Source organism: Zootermopsis nevadensis, unplaced genomic scaffold, assembly GCF_977971745.1.
Source record: "Zootermopsis nevadensis isolate Lab colony 2312 unplaced genomic scaffold, Znev_1.0 Znev_ptg000010l, whole genome shotgun sequence".
Taxonomy (NCBI): domain Eukaryota; kingdom Metazoa; phylum Arthropoda; class Insecta; order Blattodea; family Termopsidae; genus Zootermopsis; species Zootermopsis nevadensis.
In genome coordinates, this window is record NW_028259142.1 from 21,481,342 (window position 1) to 21,497,844 (window position 16,503).

The 16,503-nt window shown below is 38.8% G+C and overlaps 1 protein-coding gene across 8 annotated transcripts in view; it reads left to right on the forward strand.

The window, feature by feature from the left end:
* Positions 1 to 28: 28 nt before the first annotated feature.
* msn (serine/threonine-protein kinase msn) overlaps positions 29 to 16,503 on the forward strand; it is a 50,558-nt gene continuing 34,083 nt past the window's right edge. For 5 of the 8 annotated variants that reach the window (XM_087346827.1, XM_087346829.1, XM_087346834.1 and 2 more), the window contains exons 1-12: positions 30 to 345; positions 624 to 689; positions 4,835 to 4,891; positions 6,598 to 6,723; positions 8,033 to 8,081; positions 9,820 to 9,972; positions 10,977 to 11,258; positions 11,667 to 11,825; positions 12,453 to 12,580; positions 12,879 to 12,999; positions 13,488 to 13,651; positions 15,109 to 15,129. In XM_087346827.1, the coding sequence (XP_087202953.1) occupies positions 277 to 345; positions 624 to 689; positions 4,835 to 4,891; positions 6,598 to 6,723; positions 8,033 to 8,081; positions 9,820 to 9,972; positions 10,977 to 11,258; positions 11,667 to 11,825; positions 12,453 to 12,580; positions 12,879 to 12,999; positions 13,488 to 13,651; positions 15,109 to 15,129 (1,395 nt within the window). In that variant the 5' untranslated portion in view covers positions 30 to 276. Of the gene's footprint in view, positions 346 to 623; positions 690 to 4,834; positions 4,892 to 6,597; positions 6,724 to 8,032; positions 8,082 to 9,819; positions 9,973 to 10,976; positions 11,259 to 11,666; positions 11,826 to 12,452; positions 12,581 to 12,878; positions 13,000 to 13,487; positions 13,652 to 15,108; positions 15,130 to 16,503 lie in introns of all 8 variants that reach the window. The other 3 variants (XM_087346831.1, XM_087346835.1, XM_087346833.1) reach the window with 3 other exon arrangements.

Below are 16,503 nucleotides of genomic sequence, written 5' to 3' on the forward strand. Positions count from 1 at the left end.
TAGTTTAATGTAACTAAGCTACTTTATTTTCTGCGTCTGGTGTCAGTAAAGTGACGTCACAGTGCAAGCGTTTTGGAGAAGGTGTGGACATGGGAAGATAGTGGATTTTTTAATTGCTTCATCAAATGATGCGTTTTTTATATAGGTAGCGGGGAAGTTTCGGGTTTTCCGGAATCCTGTAGTTTTTCCTAGGTGCTAGTAACTTTTATCAGTACGGTTTGAGCGGGTTATCGTGACCCCTGCTCCGGAGTGTTTTGTGTTGAAGAAGATTTCAAGATGGCGGCGCATAATTTGGCCCCTAGTGTAAACTGCTCGTTGGATGACATCGATTTAAACGCTCTAAAGGTGCTTTTACTGTGCTGATATTTATGTAAATGAATGTTAGATATTTAAGTAATTGCACTTGATCATGACATGGTCTTCAACTGAATAACGTTTTCGAAATGACGTTCAGGAACGTGGTGTGGGGCACTCTATTTTGTTCACGTTTTTTATGGGAGTGATTACAAGGTTCGAGAGGCGAGAATATTTTTTGAGCAAATCTGATTTAAATATCTCATCTAAGCTGAACACTTTTTGCTTTGTGTGTTTGTTTATCACTAATCTCTTGCTTCCGTTTTCAGGATCCGGCAGGCATTTTTGAGCTGATTGAAGTTGTTGGAAATGGGACCTATGGCCAAGTATACAAAGTAAGAAATATAATGTTAATGCTGCTGCTTTGTTTGGTGTTAGTAAACCATGTTGAAAGAGAATCTGTGTTTCAGGCTTGTTAAGAAGGTTTTGTATTAGGAATTGAAAGGAAAAAGTAAAAAAAGCTTAAACATAACCTCCAAAGCCCCTTTGTGTGTGTGTTTTTTTAGAATGTTAGTAATAATATGCAAAATGCATAAGTTTCACTGCCTGTGCAGAATAATATGCTCCTGATCTGTCTTGGCCAATTTGTAGCATTAGCTTGTACTTTTCCACTTATTCACATTTTAATGTAAAAGTACAAACTGTTTTTTTGCCTCTGTCTTTTAAAATTATTGAACTTTGGAAGATTTAAGAATACTGTAGGAAAATGAATACAGAAAGACTGCAGAGAAGTAGATTATCAAAGTTAATGTAAACCTATTTACAAAAGAGATAGAGGTTGTCTCAGAAAGAGGTAGAAAGACCAACTTTTGGATGAACGTTGATGGGACAGGCTGTATAAGTCTAAATAAAAACTAATTAGTTTGAATACAGAAGACATAATATATATATATATATATATATATATATATATATATATATATATATTTGTATACAGGGTGAGTCAGAATTATGTTTACAAACTTCGTGTGCGTGTTCCAAGATCAAAAATAAGAAAAAATGTTCCTAAGAACATGGGGTCGCAAATGTTTCATTTTCCAAATAATAGCCAAAAATAATTTTCAATGTATGCCTTTATTGCTAAGTATAAGGACAGGGATGTTTCTTTATAACAGATGTTCAAGGTTGTTCCTCCATTCTCCACACATGCACGAGCACGACATACACAAGACAGACGAATTTGTTTGTACACACCAGGGTTTCCTCGAATCATCTGGCATGCATTCTGCACACGTTCCCATTGGTCGTCTTCATTGTTTATGGGTGTTGCATAAACGATGGACTTCTAGTCACCCCACAGATAAAAGTCCAGTGGAGTTAGGTCCGGTGACCTCGGTGGCCACCACGCCCAATCCATCGCTGAGGGTACTGTTCATTAAGATGATATCTGACGCGATGGGTGAAGTGTGCTGGGGCTCTGTCGTGCATAAACCACATTTGTCTTCTTGTATTCAGTGGTACATCTTCAAGGAGACGTGGCAAGTGTCTTCTTAAGAATCGCCGATATGAAGGTCCTCTTAGACGTGATGGAAGCATGTGTGGACCAATAAGCATGTCGCCAAAAATTCCTGCCCAGTCGTTAATTGAAAATCTTTGCTGGAAGCTGGATTCACTTTGATATAAATTCAATTCATTGAAACTTATTTTTGGCTATTATTTTTAAAATGAAACATTTGCGACCCCTTGTTCATAGGAACATTTTTTCTTATTTTTGATCCTGGAACACGCACACGAAGTTTGTAAACATACTTCTGACTCACCCTGTTATATATATATATATTTATTTATTTATTTCGAGAAAATGTAATAGTGTTCCAGTGGTGCTAATACTGCTTATGTTATGACAGTGTATGAAGGGAAAAGAATTTTAATCTGTATATACCTACCCCATTATATTGCTTCTTATCTATTCTTGATCTATAATGTCCGCTTTTCTACCCATCTTTTAACACTGAATATCATTGCTGAGTTGTTAGCATTTCTGCATTTTTACTGTTTAAAACATTAATAGCAGTGTTGGGATTTTTAGTAACTTGGCATAAAATAAGAGTGGATGAACATCGGAAATTTTCCAAACCAAAATGCAGAAATCTCGAACAGGAAATCTGGGCAGTTTTCATTAAGGAAATTTTATTTTAGGTGGGAGACTGGAGTTGGTGGAACAGATTATGGGTGAAAAGAAAATGTGGTGATAGTTGTTGAAATGGTAATAGTTTCATATTGTCGTTTTTGGGGATGAGATGGTGGTTATTTTAGGTGGGTAAGAAATATTGGAGGAAACGCATTGAATAGTAATTCAGTATTGTATGAGTGAACGTTAAAAATTTTCCTAAACGTCATTAACGGGCTGGTCTTCGAATGGAGAAGTAGATTTTCTTCTAGGTAACAGCTGAATTTTTAAATATTATTTAGTTGAGATTTGACTTGAAAAGGGTCAACTTGAAGTTCGTCTCTTGGTTGACATAAGCTCACTTATTTTGTTTGTCATGATGATCAAACAGCCTTGGACAGACTTGAAACTTGACTCAGACACTGTGGGACAGGAAGTAGGCATGGAATGTTAACCATAATCATACTGGTGACTGCACTAACATTCTCTGGTAAAGATTTTACCTAATTGTTCCATTCTCTTTTTCTACCGAGTGGGTACAACTTTGGATTTTGGAAATATGCTGTGTTGAATGTCGAAGGCTTTCCAATGTTTCACCCAAAATTGCAGAAGCCGTCTTCAGGACGAGTGTCTTTGGGTTTGTAGGGAGCTTGATCTGGCATTTGATGGTTGGGCAAACAGAGAAACAATGTCCTGTCCAGTATGGAGTGATGAAAAAAGTTTTGAAGGATAATATGGTTAGGAGAAGAGGTTATGAAGAGCTTCAGTGTCCACATGGTTAAGAAACTCTACTACACAATTTAGTGCGAAAGCAGAACACCTGTTCATGTGTACTGCTGAGGTAAAGGAAGCCCCACCCAGCATTTATGGGACTGCTTAGGCACAGATTTGACTGTGTGATGTATGAATTGTAATCGTGGTTGCAGTGGGTCATCATTTCTTAGAAAGTGACTATTACAAGAGATATGGTGAGCATAGCGTTCCTCTCCGTCGTGCTAGGCAAGCCTTTTCCCCTACAAGGCGTGCGGCTGAATTGCAGCTGTGGTTGAGCCTCTGTTGTCATTTTTGGCTTATGAGTAAATAACATTGATCGTACATTTCTAAAACTGTGAAGCTGTCTCATATCTGCTGAATGACTGCTGTGATGCTAAAAGTGGTCTGTGAATCCGGTTGTCTTTGAGGGGGAATGGTGATGTCATCCTGCAGTTAGAACAACTTTCTTACTCTCAGGGATGCCTTCATTTTGTTCATACGCCATGTACTTCAGTTTCCTGGCTTTGTGAATTATTTCAAGTGTTCGATAACAAAGACTGGAATATCAGATAAATTTCTAGGCGTTTTTGAAAACTTGATGTTATAGAAACTACTTTGTTGATGTATGTATTGAATATTCATAGTTTCAAGTAAATGTTTTGTATGTTCTTTGCAGTGAATAAAGTCTTGAGGTCATGTGTTAATTTTCAGAACTACTCATTGGATTTCAGTGTTTGACACTGGTTTGGGGGGGGGGGGGGGGTCATTTCACGTCATATCAAAACAGAAGTTGACATGACCACTGTGGATTTCAGTGAAATTTTGTAAGCGTACATAGTGTGATGAGTCAGTGATAAATATGAAGTATGTCTTTCATATGCCACTTAATTACAAAGTTATTGCACTTTGAAGTCACATAAGTTTTTATTAAATTTTCTGACATTTTCATTTGTAAAAATACTTGCAACTCTGGTCCTAAATAAGATAGAGGATATTCAAGTGAAAGATCTCAACTGAGTCTTTCACTTGGCGTGCCACTCCATATTTTAGAGCACTTCAACATTTTGACTTTCATCTTGATTTATGAAAAATGTTTTGCCAGATTTATGCAAGTTTTTCCCACAAGACTTGGTGCTTCTTTAAATGTGTTGTTGGAAAATTCCTTGTTGAAACATAAATTGGTTGATGAGATATGTGTTTTTTATAACTGCAGGTGACTTACATGTTTGTAACTCAGATTAAAGATCACACTAAGCTACATGGGTAATACAACATTAACGAGAAAGGTGGAAAAGAAACCTGGCAGTCTAATTAATTGAAATATTAGAATTATTTTTTCATGTAGGGGCCAGTTCCACATCAAATCGACACACACACACACACACACAGATTGCAGTTTGTATAGTCTCATACCTTGTAAAAAGCTACTTGTGTGAAAGCTAATAAAGAATTGTCAGTACAGTCTTGTGAACACTCAAACATGGCAAGGTATTAGACCAAAACACATTTTCACGCATGCATTGGCATTGGTGTGTGAGGTGCCAAACGTCGTTGAAATAATTGTTTCAATCGTGAGTTATTGAAGATGTGATGTTACATGCAATGTTTCTGTTTCAGGGTAGACACACGAAGACTGGCCAGCTTGCCGCTATTAAGGTTATGGATGTTACAGAGGTTAGTTTATTTCCTATGGCTGGTGGTGTCATCTGCGCTGTAGTGTAATTCTGAAGCTTCCACAGCTTCAGAGTTGTCTTGGTGTTGACTGTGAACTCTTTAGTTAGGAGTGGTTTTTATTTTTTATGCTTACGGTTCACTTGGAATATTATTATTATTTTTTGCAGTACACTAATGAACTAAAATTTATGACAAGAAGACGCCAATATTTAAATAATGTCATTTATTGCATAACAGTATACAATTAGTGCTCGCAGAAAGATGAAGTTCTGAAACGTGTCAGTTTAAGAATGTATTGGTTTACAAATTTCAACTGTTTTTATGAAAGGGCACTACAGTTAACTCAACTTGCGTACACAAATTTGGTGTGTTGGCAGTAGGAAAATTTGCCAGAATTTTGGGATTCCATTTTTCACCATCCATATCGGAGCACTGTTACAGAGTTTTGATTCGAGATCTGGTGGTGGGGGAAGGCAGTTGTGCTGACCAAGGGCTGACTAGTCACCCACGGGTAATCTGTGTGGACTGATGGTTAGCAGACCATCTGAGGCCTTCCCTAAAAAGATGGCCAAGTCAGCGCAACGAGTGGTCTAACCACTTGGCTACCCTGTCTGAGGTTTTCCTTGCTGTCCTCAGTTGTAAGGCAAATGTCAGCGTATAATTCAAAATGGGCAAGGCCCGCCATCCCCTATCACGGAGGCCCTTAGCCAGAGTAATTCCCCCCCAAGTTTGCAAGGTTGTCAGCCAAAGTGAAGTCAACCTTTCTGGCTTCAACTCCCAGACATTCATCTAACCAAAAAAAATTAATAAAAAACTGATTGAATCAGCACCCACCAATAGCAGTAGCCTCTAATTTGAACATGCCGACGCCCTCTGCACATCCCCAGTGTTAGTACGTAAAGGCACCGTTCACCATTTCCAAGCGTTTCGTATGCCGGAATGGTGTAACCTGGCAACAGGTGGTGTCTTCCTGTTAACGCAAGACTCCACCTTTAGTTGTCTCTCTGGTTGGTCTCTTACTCACTCTATGGTGCAGGAAATTTTTTGAAAAGTCGATCTTGTACTCGGCTTGTCAAAGAATAGCCAACTTTCTTTATGGAGCCTGAAGGTTCATCACTGTGTTCCCAAAAGCCTGCAACAGTTACTGGTTCTAATATTTATTGTCTTTAATTTCTGATTCCAAATTTCAAATATGAGTTTATTATATGCTTTAATTAATAAAATATGTCCAGTTACTCATAATATTGTTAACGCTTATTTGAGTTTTAATTTGCATATTTAATTTTTCATAATTTCTCTGTTCAGTGCCGAGTGGGTTCGACACCTGGCTTCCGGTGTTTTAAGAACAAAGAGCATAATTACTTTAATTTTATTTTTATTCTTGGTTTATTTAACAATGCTCTCATTTGCTCAGATTATGTGGTGCTGAATGTTTGGATGATGATTAGAAAGAATGTGGAAGGATGTACTACATTTGCTTGCAGGAATTGTTGGTAACCACAAGAAATTTGTTATTGTAGTTGGTTTATGGATCGAGATTTGAACTTGGGACCTACCAAATATGCAGGAGTGGCACTTTAAACCCTCCTTCAATTTCCAGATTTCTTGGCAATTGAAGATTGACCTTTGTATTCTCCACAAACTGATTTAATAATTTTTGTGGTAACATATTTAACGTCCATTGCGTATTGTGCGGTGTGTTACAGGATGAGGAGGATGAAATCAAACTAGAGATAAATGTGCTGAAGAAATATTCAAATCATAGAAATATAGCAACATACTATGGGGCATTTATCAAGAAAAGTCCGCCAGGGAAGGATGACCAGCTGTGGGTAAGTGATTGTCCGCAGTAGCACCCTGTTTTTCACTAGATATTGTGACATTAAAGTGGGGTTTGTGGCAAACCAAAATTGTTCCCCACCCATAGGATTTGAGGTTTTTACAATAGTGAGTCTGAAGACGGTTGTCTTCTGGGTTGTTGCACCGTGTAGTCTGGTAGAAGTTTACCAACGTTTCGGAGCTCCTTGCTGCCTCCTTCATCGGGTCGTGATGGTGGAGGCAACTAGGACCTCTGAAGCGTCGGTAAACTTCTACCAGACTACACGGTGCAACAACCCAGAAGACAACCATCTTCTCTTCCCCACCCCTCTTAGAATCTCTATGATATGGTGCTGACTGGTACAACTCATGCTAAGACGAAGTTCCAGAAGTTAACGGCCGCACAAAAGTAGCCATACGTAGCTTTCTGTCTCCAGATTTTGAAGAAAGAATATATTATTGCAGGTGGTTTCAGGAATTGGTATTTAAAGGACATTTGATCCAGGCATGATACACTGCAAGTGGTTATGTAACCAGCCAAAATAAGAGGTACTGGAACACAGAAAATCCTCATTCCTTTCGTGAAGTGTCGTTGCTTGATTTAAATGTTAGGGTTTGGTGTGCAGAGGGAATTTCAGCCTATGCCTTCTCACAAGAACATCAAATCCAAATGTTGTATGTGAGATCGATTCTGTCACCCTTCTTCGGTCAACTGGCATTTGACTGACGCAAGGTAGTGCAACAGCACGTACTGTGAGCAATACTGTTATAGCATTAGATGAAGTCTTGATCAAACAAGTCATAAATTGGGGATTGTGGCCCCCGCGATCGCGTGACTTTTATTTGTGGGGCATGCTGAAAGAAAGAAAAAATGTTTCTGAACAGTTCACATTCTTTGGAAGAACTTTGGACAAATAAATATAAGGCATGAAATTTCTGATATTCCCACACAGCAACTTTGATGTGTGTCCAGAAACATATTTTTGTAACTTAACTCAGTGTGCGCAGAAAACACTTTTGTTATGGAAGAGTTGAACTGCGGGGGGGGGTTTTGTAATTGTTCTGTCAGAATTCTGGGAAATGTTTCTGTTGTGAAGTCAGTGTCTCTCCCAGTAGCAGGTTCATTTACTGAAACTGCCTGCATTTGGAACGTCACCATTTGCTCTCCTGACCACCCCAAGTATTTGACAGCTTGATTGAGACAGTATTACATGACGGAGCCTGTACTTTATTATAGAGTATGCAATGTTTTGAAGTGTGTTTCTTTGTTCTCGATTTTATTTCTTATAATATTTAGTGCTTTGGTTTTGTTTTATTTTTTAGCTCGTTATGGAGTACTGTGGCGCTGGCTCAGTAACAGATCTGGTGAAATGTAAGTTTGTGTATTGGCTCTAAAGCGTGTAGGAATGTTGTTTGAACTGGAATTCATTTGGACACTATCTGGTGTTTACATTTTTAATAACACAAAACGTTAATTAGTGACTCGTAGATTGCGGCATGTTGCAAGGATTGTCATCATTTCAATATTTACCCTTCTCAGGTGACTTTTTTTGTCTGCGAGTTGAATATCCTTTGTTCCAGTTTTATTATAAAAACACACATAAGCTTTTTTTTTAGAATTACTAAAACTAAAAGACAAGTGGTGCATCTGAAGTTTTACCTTGCAGATACTTTGTTTATCTGCATGAAATTGTGTGATAAATAACTTCATTAAAAAAATTTTACTGTAAATTTGCACTTGTAAAATAAACGCGTCTCAGTGCACTAACTACTCGATGAAGTTGGTTATGCTTTTTCAACAAATTAAGCACAGCTTTCTTCCATGTTGTCTTGACTGTTGAAAGTTTTATGCATAAGAATATATGTGTTTAGATTGTATATTAAGTTCAGAAGGGAATTTTTAACCGTTCCATTTTGTTAACGTATTGACTATTCACTAAGAAAGACTGGAAAGGTGTACTCTGTAATACACCGAAACTCCAAAAGTGTTCTTTATGCCACATCGCACGCGGAGATATCAGCTTTTTGCTGAATTGGTAACCACTGATGAAAGGAACTTTTAACTTATATCATTGTTACTTGAAAGTGATATGCAAAAGTGCTATCAACAGCAGCAGTGATATCCAAGATCACTCTTGTGATAATGCGGTGGTCTGAGGTCATCGTGAGTAAACAGTGCCCTAGTTCTCATAATTTCAGCTGTATATTCCATGAATGATCTCAGTGCAACATTGCATTCAGGTAATGATCCAGTGTTGTGTTCCTTACCTAGTAAGACCTCAACAGACAGACATACATGGATGGGCCACTACACTACAATGTGAGTGAAGAACACCTATTGAGGCACGTCATGTCACTACTGGCACTAACTCTAGCATACATTTACAAGCACAGCTTGTTACAGTTTCTTCAGAAGCTTTGGATTGTGTGATAAAGTTTAAAGCACTTATCTGGACATAAAAATGGCTTTTTACTGTCAGATATGGGACACGTGCCCATATTTTAACACGATGAAGCATTGCGTTGATATCAGGATTGGAAATCGCCAGTCGGTGAATATAGCTCCTTTGGCAGGGACATTTTCCATTTTCTTTAATATTCAATTTAATGTGTGTCTTGCAGGATGGAGTCCAACTTTTTAACTGGTGCTGCTGTCATCTGTCACTGGCATCTGGATCGTTTATTTCAGAATCAGTCACTGGAGCTGAAGTCTGATATATTTTTATTGCCAGTGTCTGAGACACTTCATCTTCATCACATGCTCTCGTCCATACCTTCTTATGTAAATACTCAAAGAAATATAAAATAAAAACGCATCCACTGAAGGAATTTCTGAATATGACTTCCTGCACTCTTAATACTTACATTTTGTCATCTCCGACTGTGTGACATCCTCTGAACATTTGCGTTATTTACCACGTCTTCTCATAGCTTCTTACAATAAAGACTACAGATATTCACTTTACTTCCTGCAGAGAGGGCACTGATCAGCTTCAGATATGTTTGGTTTCCACTTGGGAAGGGTTAATTACACAGAATTTTGAATTTGTATTGCAAATTATGTATAACGTTTCATATTTATTTATTAATATCTGATATTGTTTTGACAGCTACCAAGGGACAGAGTTTAAAAGAAGAGTGGATAGCTTACATCTGTAGAGAAATCCTTCGTGGTCTCAGTTACTTGCACTCCAACAAGGTGATCCATCGAGACATCAAAGGGCAGAATGTGTTGCTCACAGACAATGCTGAGGTCAAACTCGGTGGGTACTTAAAAGTTAATCTGGTGTACACAACTGCTGCCTTAGCATCATCTTACTGATCAACACTTTCTCTTGTGAGTCCTATTGTAAGCTCTTACGTCACCTCCGCATGGAATTCTGGTCATATAAACAGCCTGAATCATCTTAAGGACACGGTTTTTATTATTTAATACTTTTTAAATTAGTTGACAAGTTACGTTCAGAAACAGTCTGGCTTTGCCATAGAATCCACCCTATTAACGTATTGTACGAGGAATGTTAGGCACGTGGTAAGTATCCCAATGTCTGCACGTCAGAGAACGAATGAGTGTGCAAATGTATGTGTGGTTGTGCACATGTGTACTGATGTGCGTATGTGTGTGTTTTCACCATACATTGATTCCACAAAACTTTATTGTTGTATTTTAGATGTAAAGCAAGTACACACCTGTGTGTTTCACTGTAATAACTTTTCAGTCATTTGATTATTTTCATACATCGTATCATTTGACGCCGCTGCGTCGTCATACTTTTGATCTGCCAAACATCGTTGTGGCAGCCATATAATTTCTGGCTTTAAAGACAAACTAGCACCATTTAATGTAAAGTCCTGTAACTATTTTAAGTTCTTAAGCAGCTGTCTTACTGGAGTAATTTCCAAAGGGCCTGGGAGTTGGTCTTATCCATTGCCGCTAAAAGAAAAAGACATGTTACTATTATTACTTTGAATTGTGAGAAGACTTGAACAGACAAATCATGAATGTTAAATATATCTCATAGGAAGAAAAAAGTTCAACATAATCATGCCAAATCAACACAGAATGTCAACACATTTGTTGTTCCTGAAATTGCTTTTGTTTGTAATACAAAGAACTGATGAAGGTCGTCTAAAACGTTGTAGAACTGCCTACACGACTTAACATATGCTGTGTATTGAGTGGTGCTAGTTTGTTGTTCTGAAGAATTAATTTTCCACGTCTCTATCTCGTTTCACAGTTTAGTAACTAATGCTGTTTTTATAACAGTTGACTTTGGTGTGAGTGCACAGTTGGATCGCACGATCGGACGGCGCAACACATTCATCGGTACGCCGTACTGGATGGCACCTGAAGTGATAGCATGCGATGAAAACCCAGATGCGACATATGACAACCGAAGTGACCTCTGGTCTCTGGGTATCACGGCTCTTGAGATGGCCGAATCTCAGCCCCCTTTATGTGACCTTCATCCTATGAGGGCACTCTTCCTTATTCCCAGGAACCCTCCGCCTAGACTGAAATCAAAGAAGTGGGCCAAGAAGTTCCACGGTAAGTGTCCCTCAACAGTTGAGTGTAAAACTATGGTTTGTATTGACTGTGACGGTTGTCTTACAGATTTCCCCGTAGTCCACATCGGTCCATTAGCAATCGGATTTGCGCTGCTGCCATTTGGGTGGTTTCTGACCATGCAGGAACATTTGCCTTTTTACTGCCATTGTCTCCACGGGGTGTTTTTCGTGGTTGTCCCCTGGCATTTTGGTTGTTGGAATTAGTACAGGCCATGCTGGATGTTTTCATAAAACTTAATTTTATAGCCCTGAATATGAGCACATGATAGAGATAAATTGGCTCGAAGTAAGTTTCAGTGAGTTGGTATTAGCAGTATTTAGTTTGCAGGTTGCAGTCTTGGGGAATTGGTCGTTTTTGGAGAAATGCGTACACTTCTGTTTATAACAGGTTTCATTGAGACGGTCCTTGTGAAGGACTATCACCAACGCCCGTACACGGAACAACTTCTAAAGCACCCATTCATCCGGGACCAGCCGACCGAACGGCAAGTTAGGATACATCTCAAAGACCATATTGATCGCTGCAAGAAGAGGAAACAGGAGAAAGGTAACAAAACTAACGTGGTTTATCATTGCTGGAAGTTCTCGTCTTTATATTTCTTTATGGAATTAGAGTTACTGGCTATTTGTCCACTTACAGATTTCTGTGTTAGGAAAAGGTCTGCATGGCATATTTTTCATCGTAGAAAGTAGGTGACTCCCAGGGCTTCTCTAAGGGTTGAGGCAAACCTGGGATTTCCCCTTCGGTTCTTTGTCGTACCCCATTTTGCCTCACTTACGGGCTTTGCTGGGTAGCAAAATCCCTGGGCTTATACTTTCTCATGTTAGGTCATGAAGGCATGAGGAGGACTGGGACTTTCCCCAAGGGGCTTCTTCACCCATGGGAACCGGCCACCTCTGTTATGTGGGTAGTAAAAATGTAGCCTAGAAGGGTGGATATTGTAAGAAAAGTAATGTGGCTGATGAATGTAGAGTTCTAGTTCAAATTTAGCTTAGTGATTTTTAAGAAATGGGTCTCTAATACCGAGCATTTTATCTTATTTTGTAAAAATATGATGCTGTAATTCAAAATTAATGAATGAGGTAACTATTTTTAGGAATAATTTGTTTTACGAATAATATGTTGTTATGGGCATATGAAGGCTTGGTTTTAATTTGATATTGTGTGAAACAGAACGAGAGGACTACCGGTATAGCGGATCGGAGAATGAAGAAGAGGAGCCAGCAATAGCAGGAGAACCTTCCTCCATAGTTCAAGCGCCTGGTGGTGACACGCTCAGGAGAAATTTTCAACAAATCCAGGTACTTCTTACTGAACATATATTTCAAAGTGAGAAAGTCATTCTAAATTAAGAGGTTCATTTTACCAAACCAGTTTTTGTAGTCTGCAGGGGTTGATTGATTTATGCTGGATATGAGTTCTTTACATAGAAAAGTAAGACATTGAAGTTTCTGCTGTCCCCCCCCCCCAGGTTATAATGCTGTTGGAGGATATATCTGATAACATCTCAAAAATTGTTGTGTGGTTTCTGGTTAACATAGCATGTAATCGATCCCCAATGATGGAAATGTGTTGTTCATCTAATTGCTGGTGTTTCAGGAAGGTAGAACATTGACACAAACTGAATCGAAGGAATCAAAACACAACTGGAAAGCGGAACGAGAGGAAATACCAGAACCTGGTCCCCCAGCCAGGCCCCCCATACCACAGAGACTCATTGGTGAGTTCAAATGTAACATGGAATGGAATTCCCATTGAAGATTTATCTGAGAGTGGACTTGACCACAGAATTGGGGGATTCCTTAAATGGTATTCATTTATTTTAACAAGCCGTTACTCAGTTGAGAAATTCATATGAAAGTGTGGGTTGAAAACTGGAGGTATGAGACCACTTGATGTACACATGAATGGAGAAATAAGGTGGGAAGATTGCGGACAGGACTTGTTTGGGTCAGGATATGGACCATTGGCAGGCTGTTGTGAAGACGGTAATGAATCTTCAGGTTCCATAAAAGGTGACAGAGCAACTACTGTGTTCTGAAGGACTGTGCTGTGTGGGCTTGGTGTGTTGGTGTATGCAATAAACTATATTTGGTATTTGAATAAAACTAATATATTTAAGTATTCACAAAACAGCACATCTAGTTGTGTATTGGAGGTGGGATGATACGTTATTATGAAGCATTTTATCCGCTACCTTGCATTTAGTTGTGCCAGATCCTCACCCCCCATCGCGACCACTTCCACCTCCACCGAGGGAGGATCGCCAGCAGAAACCTGCGACTCCTCCTGCAGGAGCCGTGAGCCACCAGCAGCCCTCGTCTGCAGCTCCGCAGCCTCAGCAACGGAACTCGCACATTTTCAAACCCATGGTGAGAAGTCTGTATTCATCACCGCCTCTTTGACTATCTAGCTAAACCTCCTTGGAGCGTGGGTATGTGACCAGTTAAGTGAACAGCCGTCTGTCACTTCCCCCGAAATATTAAGAGGATCCATGTGTGTTTTGACTTAGACTAAAGCCCTGTGGCCAGCTTTTGTGTTCCTGATGCATGACTTCATTGCTTGGCTGTGCACATTATTAACGTGTTCCTTTAATTCCACCTGGTTTTGACTACATTCTAGAAACTTGTTTGTGATTACTACAATATGATTATAGTTGTCAGCTCTCAGTTAGCAAGTTTACTTCTAAAACAAAAACAGATGCTTATAAATTATAATAAAACTTACCAGTTAATGAATGGACCCTAAACATCGACTCCCACTGGAGCACTCATGGATTCTCCTGTTACGTTTTCAGCGTCTCCCAGTTTGCCTTCTCGATCCCCTGCTTCTTTGTCACTTGTTTAATTCTGATACTGTAACTAGCTGTCTGACTTCGCAGTTTACCTGTACTGTAAAACCTGAGATTTTGTGTTATTTGTTTGTTTGTACAACATTGTTGCAAATATAAGCATCTCTTTGTATAATGAGCTTTCAAGTTATAAGAAAGGCAGGGAATTTCGTGTCCAGTTGAGCAAGTATCAGCTTCTCAAGAAGGGCTCTTTCCATGGAGTTGATTCGTTGGTTACATAATTCTGTATTCAGCCTATTGAATCATGTTAATTTGGAGTTTGCTTTCAAACTGATATATTGAATGGAATTAGAATTTTCAATGTAAGATTTGAGGTTTTCACAGCGGTGAGTATGAAGATTTCTGTCTTCTGGGTTGTTGCGCTGTGTAGTCTGGTCGATGTTTACCAATGTTTCAGAGGTCATACTGTTATCACCCTGATGACGGAGGCAGTATGACCTCTGAAACGTTGGTTAACATCGACCAGACTACACGGCGCAACAACCCAGAAGACAGAAATCTTTGCGAATTTTCAAGTTTCTAAAGGATTTGGAACTCTTTTAACAGTGTCTGACTGCCCCATAGTTCATGTACACATTGAAATACTATGGACAGTAATAATTGACTATTTATGTGAAAATGTGTACATATTGCCACAGAAGCAAAGTACTTAAGGCAAGAATAAGTGTCTATTCTCACTCCCAGAACATTTATTTATTAATATATATTGATGTTTGCTAAGACTCTTCATTGTGCAAGCTGTCACTTATATTTGTAACAATATATTCCATATATGGTACATATGTTAACCCTGCATGCTGTGCTTTGTAATCTGATTTGTAGGAAAATGATATAATTTTTAATTACTACTGTGAACACATACATTTCTAGATGGCATTTGTACTTATTGTAAGTGTGTTTTTTTGCTTGTATTTACACACTTGTTTCATTTGCTGTCCACACCTAATTCCAAGTTTTTCTCTCTCTGTTTGATTTAAGCTTCCTCCAAGAAGACCAGAGGTATGCACAAAACCTGTTTCTTTTATATTTCTCTGTTTTCTCAAGAATTCATTTATTATATGGTTGCTTGTTAGTGTCGCAAAATAAAATTAAGATAGGAACCCATTGACAGTATTTTGGGCTTTTGCTTATTACGTTCGGGGAAAGTGGTTCAGGATGAAGGTTTAACTTATATTGTTTAAATTATTCAAGAGAAATCTGGGAAGACAAAAATATTTAAGTTGGGTTAAATAGAAAGTAAGGTGCACATAAAAGAGGAGTGTATAGATTTTGACCCTGAAGGCAGAAGCAGCAGATTCCTGCAAAAGTTTGTAACTACCTCCAAGACAACACGGTGTCGCAACCGAGAAGACATTGATCTGACCTCTCACAACTGTGAATACCTCAAGTCTCGTATGGTGAAGAGACTTAACATATGACACCAAATACAGATTAACCAAAACAGAATGAGTGTGCCCTTGCAGGTTTCCAGAGAGGTTATAAAATTGAGAGCTTTTTCCCCGGTACGTTTGTGATAGCGAACATTTGCTAACCACCTGCCTCCTTCGTTCTGGAGCTGTCTGTTGCTGTTGGTCCATAAATTTGCCATCCCTCTGAGCTGCTGTAGTCGATAATCGCGTCTGTGAATATGTACCTGTTCAAATTTTTGTCCATCTTGTCATGTTCTCTTCCCAGTTATTTTCATCTTAAAGCATTGTTTTGGGAAATGTAAGTTAAATCTTCAACGCTTGAACCTCTTTGATAAGACTGGCTGCATGTGCTGACCTCACAGAACTAGAGCAGAGCAAGAAGACTCCGTGCAGCATCCGTTGCCATTGCCACCGGACTAACATTACTGTACATACTGACAATGTGAGTACCACTTTATTGACGATTGTCTTTCAGGCAGAAGCGCAGGATGGTTCAGAATCTTTCACGGCAATCGGATGAGTGAAGTATTTGAGTAACAGTAATGAATTGGCACTAGCACAGTATTTGATGGGAGTAAAATGCTTTATTTGTACGTAGAGTAATATATAAGTGAGATGCAAAAGTTTCCTTTTTTCAGTGCATAGAATTTAGCAGCTGTTGTAGTCCGGCAGATGAAAGCGGGGTAGATATCAATGTGTAGTCAATACTGCTAGTGCTTCATGTTTGGGAGGTACCCATTTTAAATCTATTTGGTTGGGCTGTCCTGAAACTGTTTTGTGGTTTCCCTGCCAGTGAATTTTTGTTCTGTTGTCTTTGCAATTTTGGCAGCATTCTTAAAATTTTTAAAGTAATGAAACTTTTGTTAGGTGTCATTCCAGTTTCTTAGCATAAGTAAATGCTTCCATTAGATTCACTACATTTTACTGTTTTCTTGAGTCTAGTATCTGCAAATAGATTTTTGTA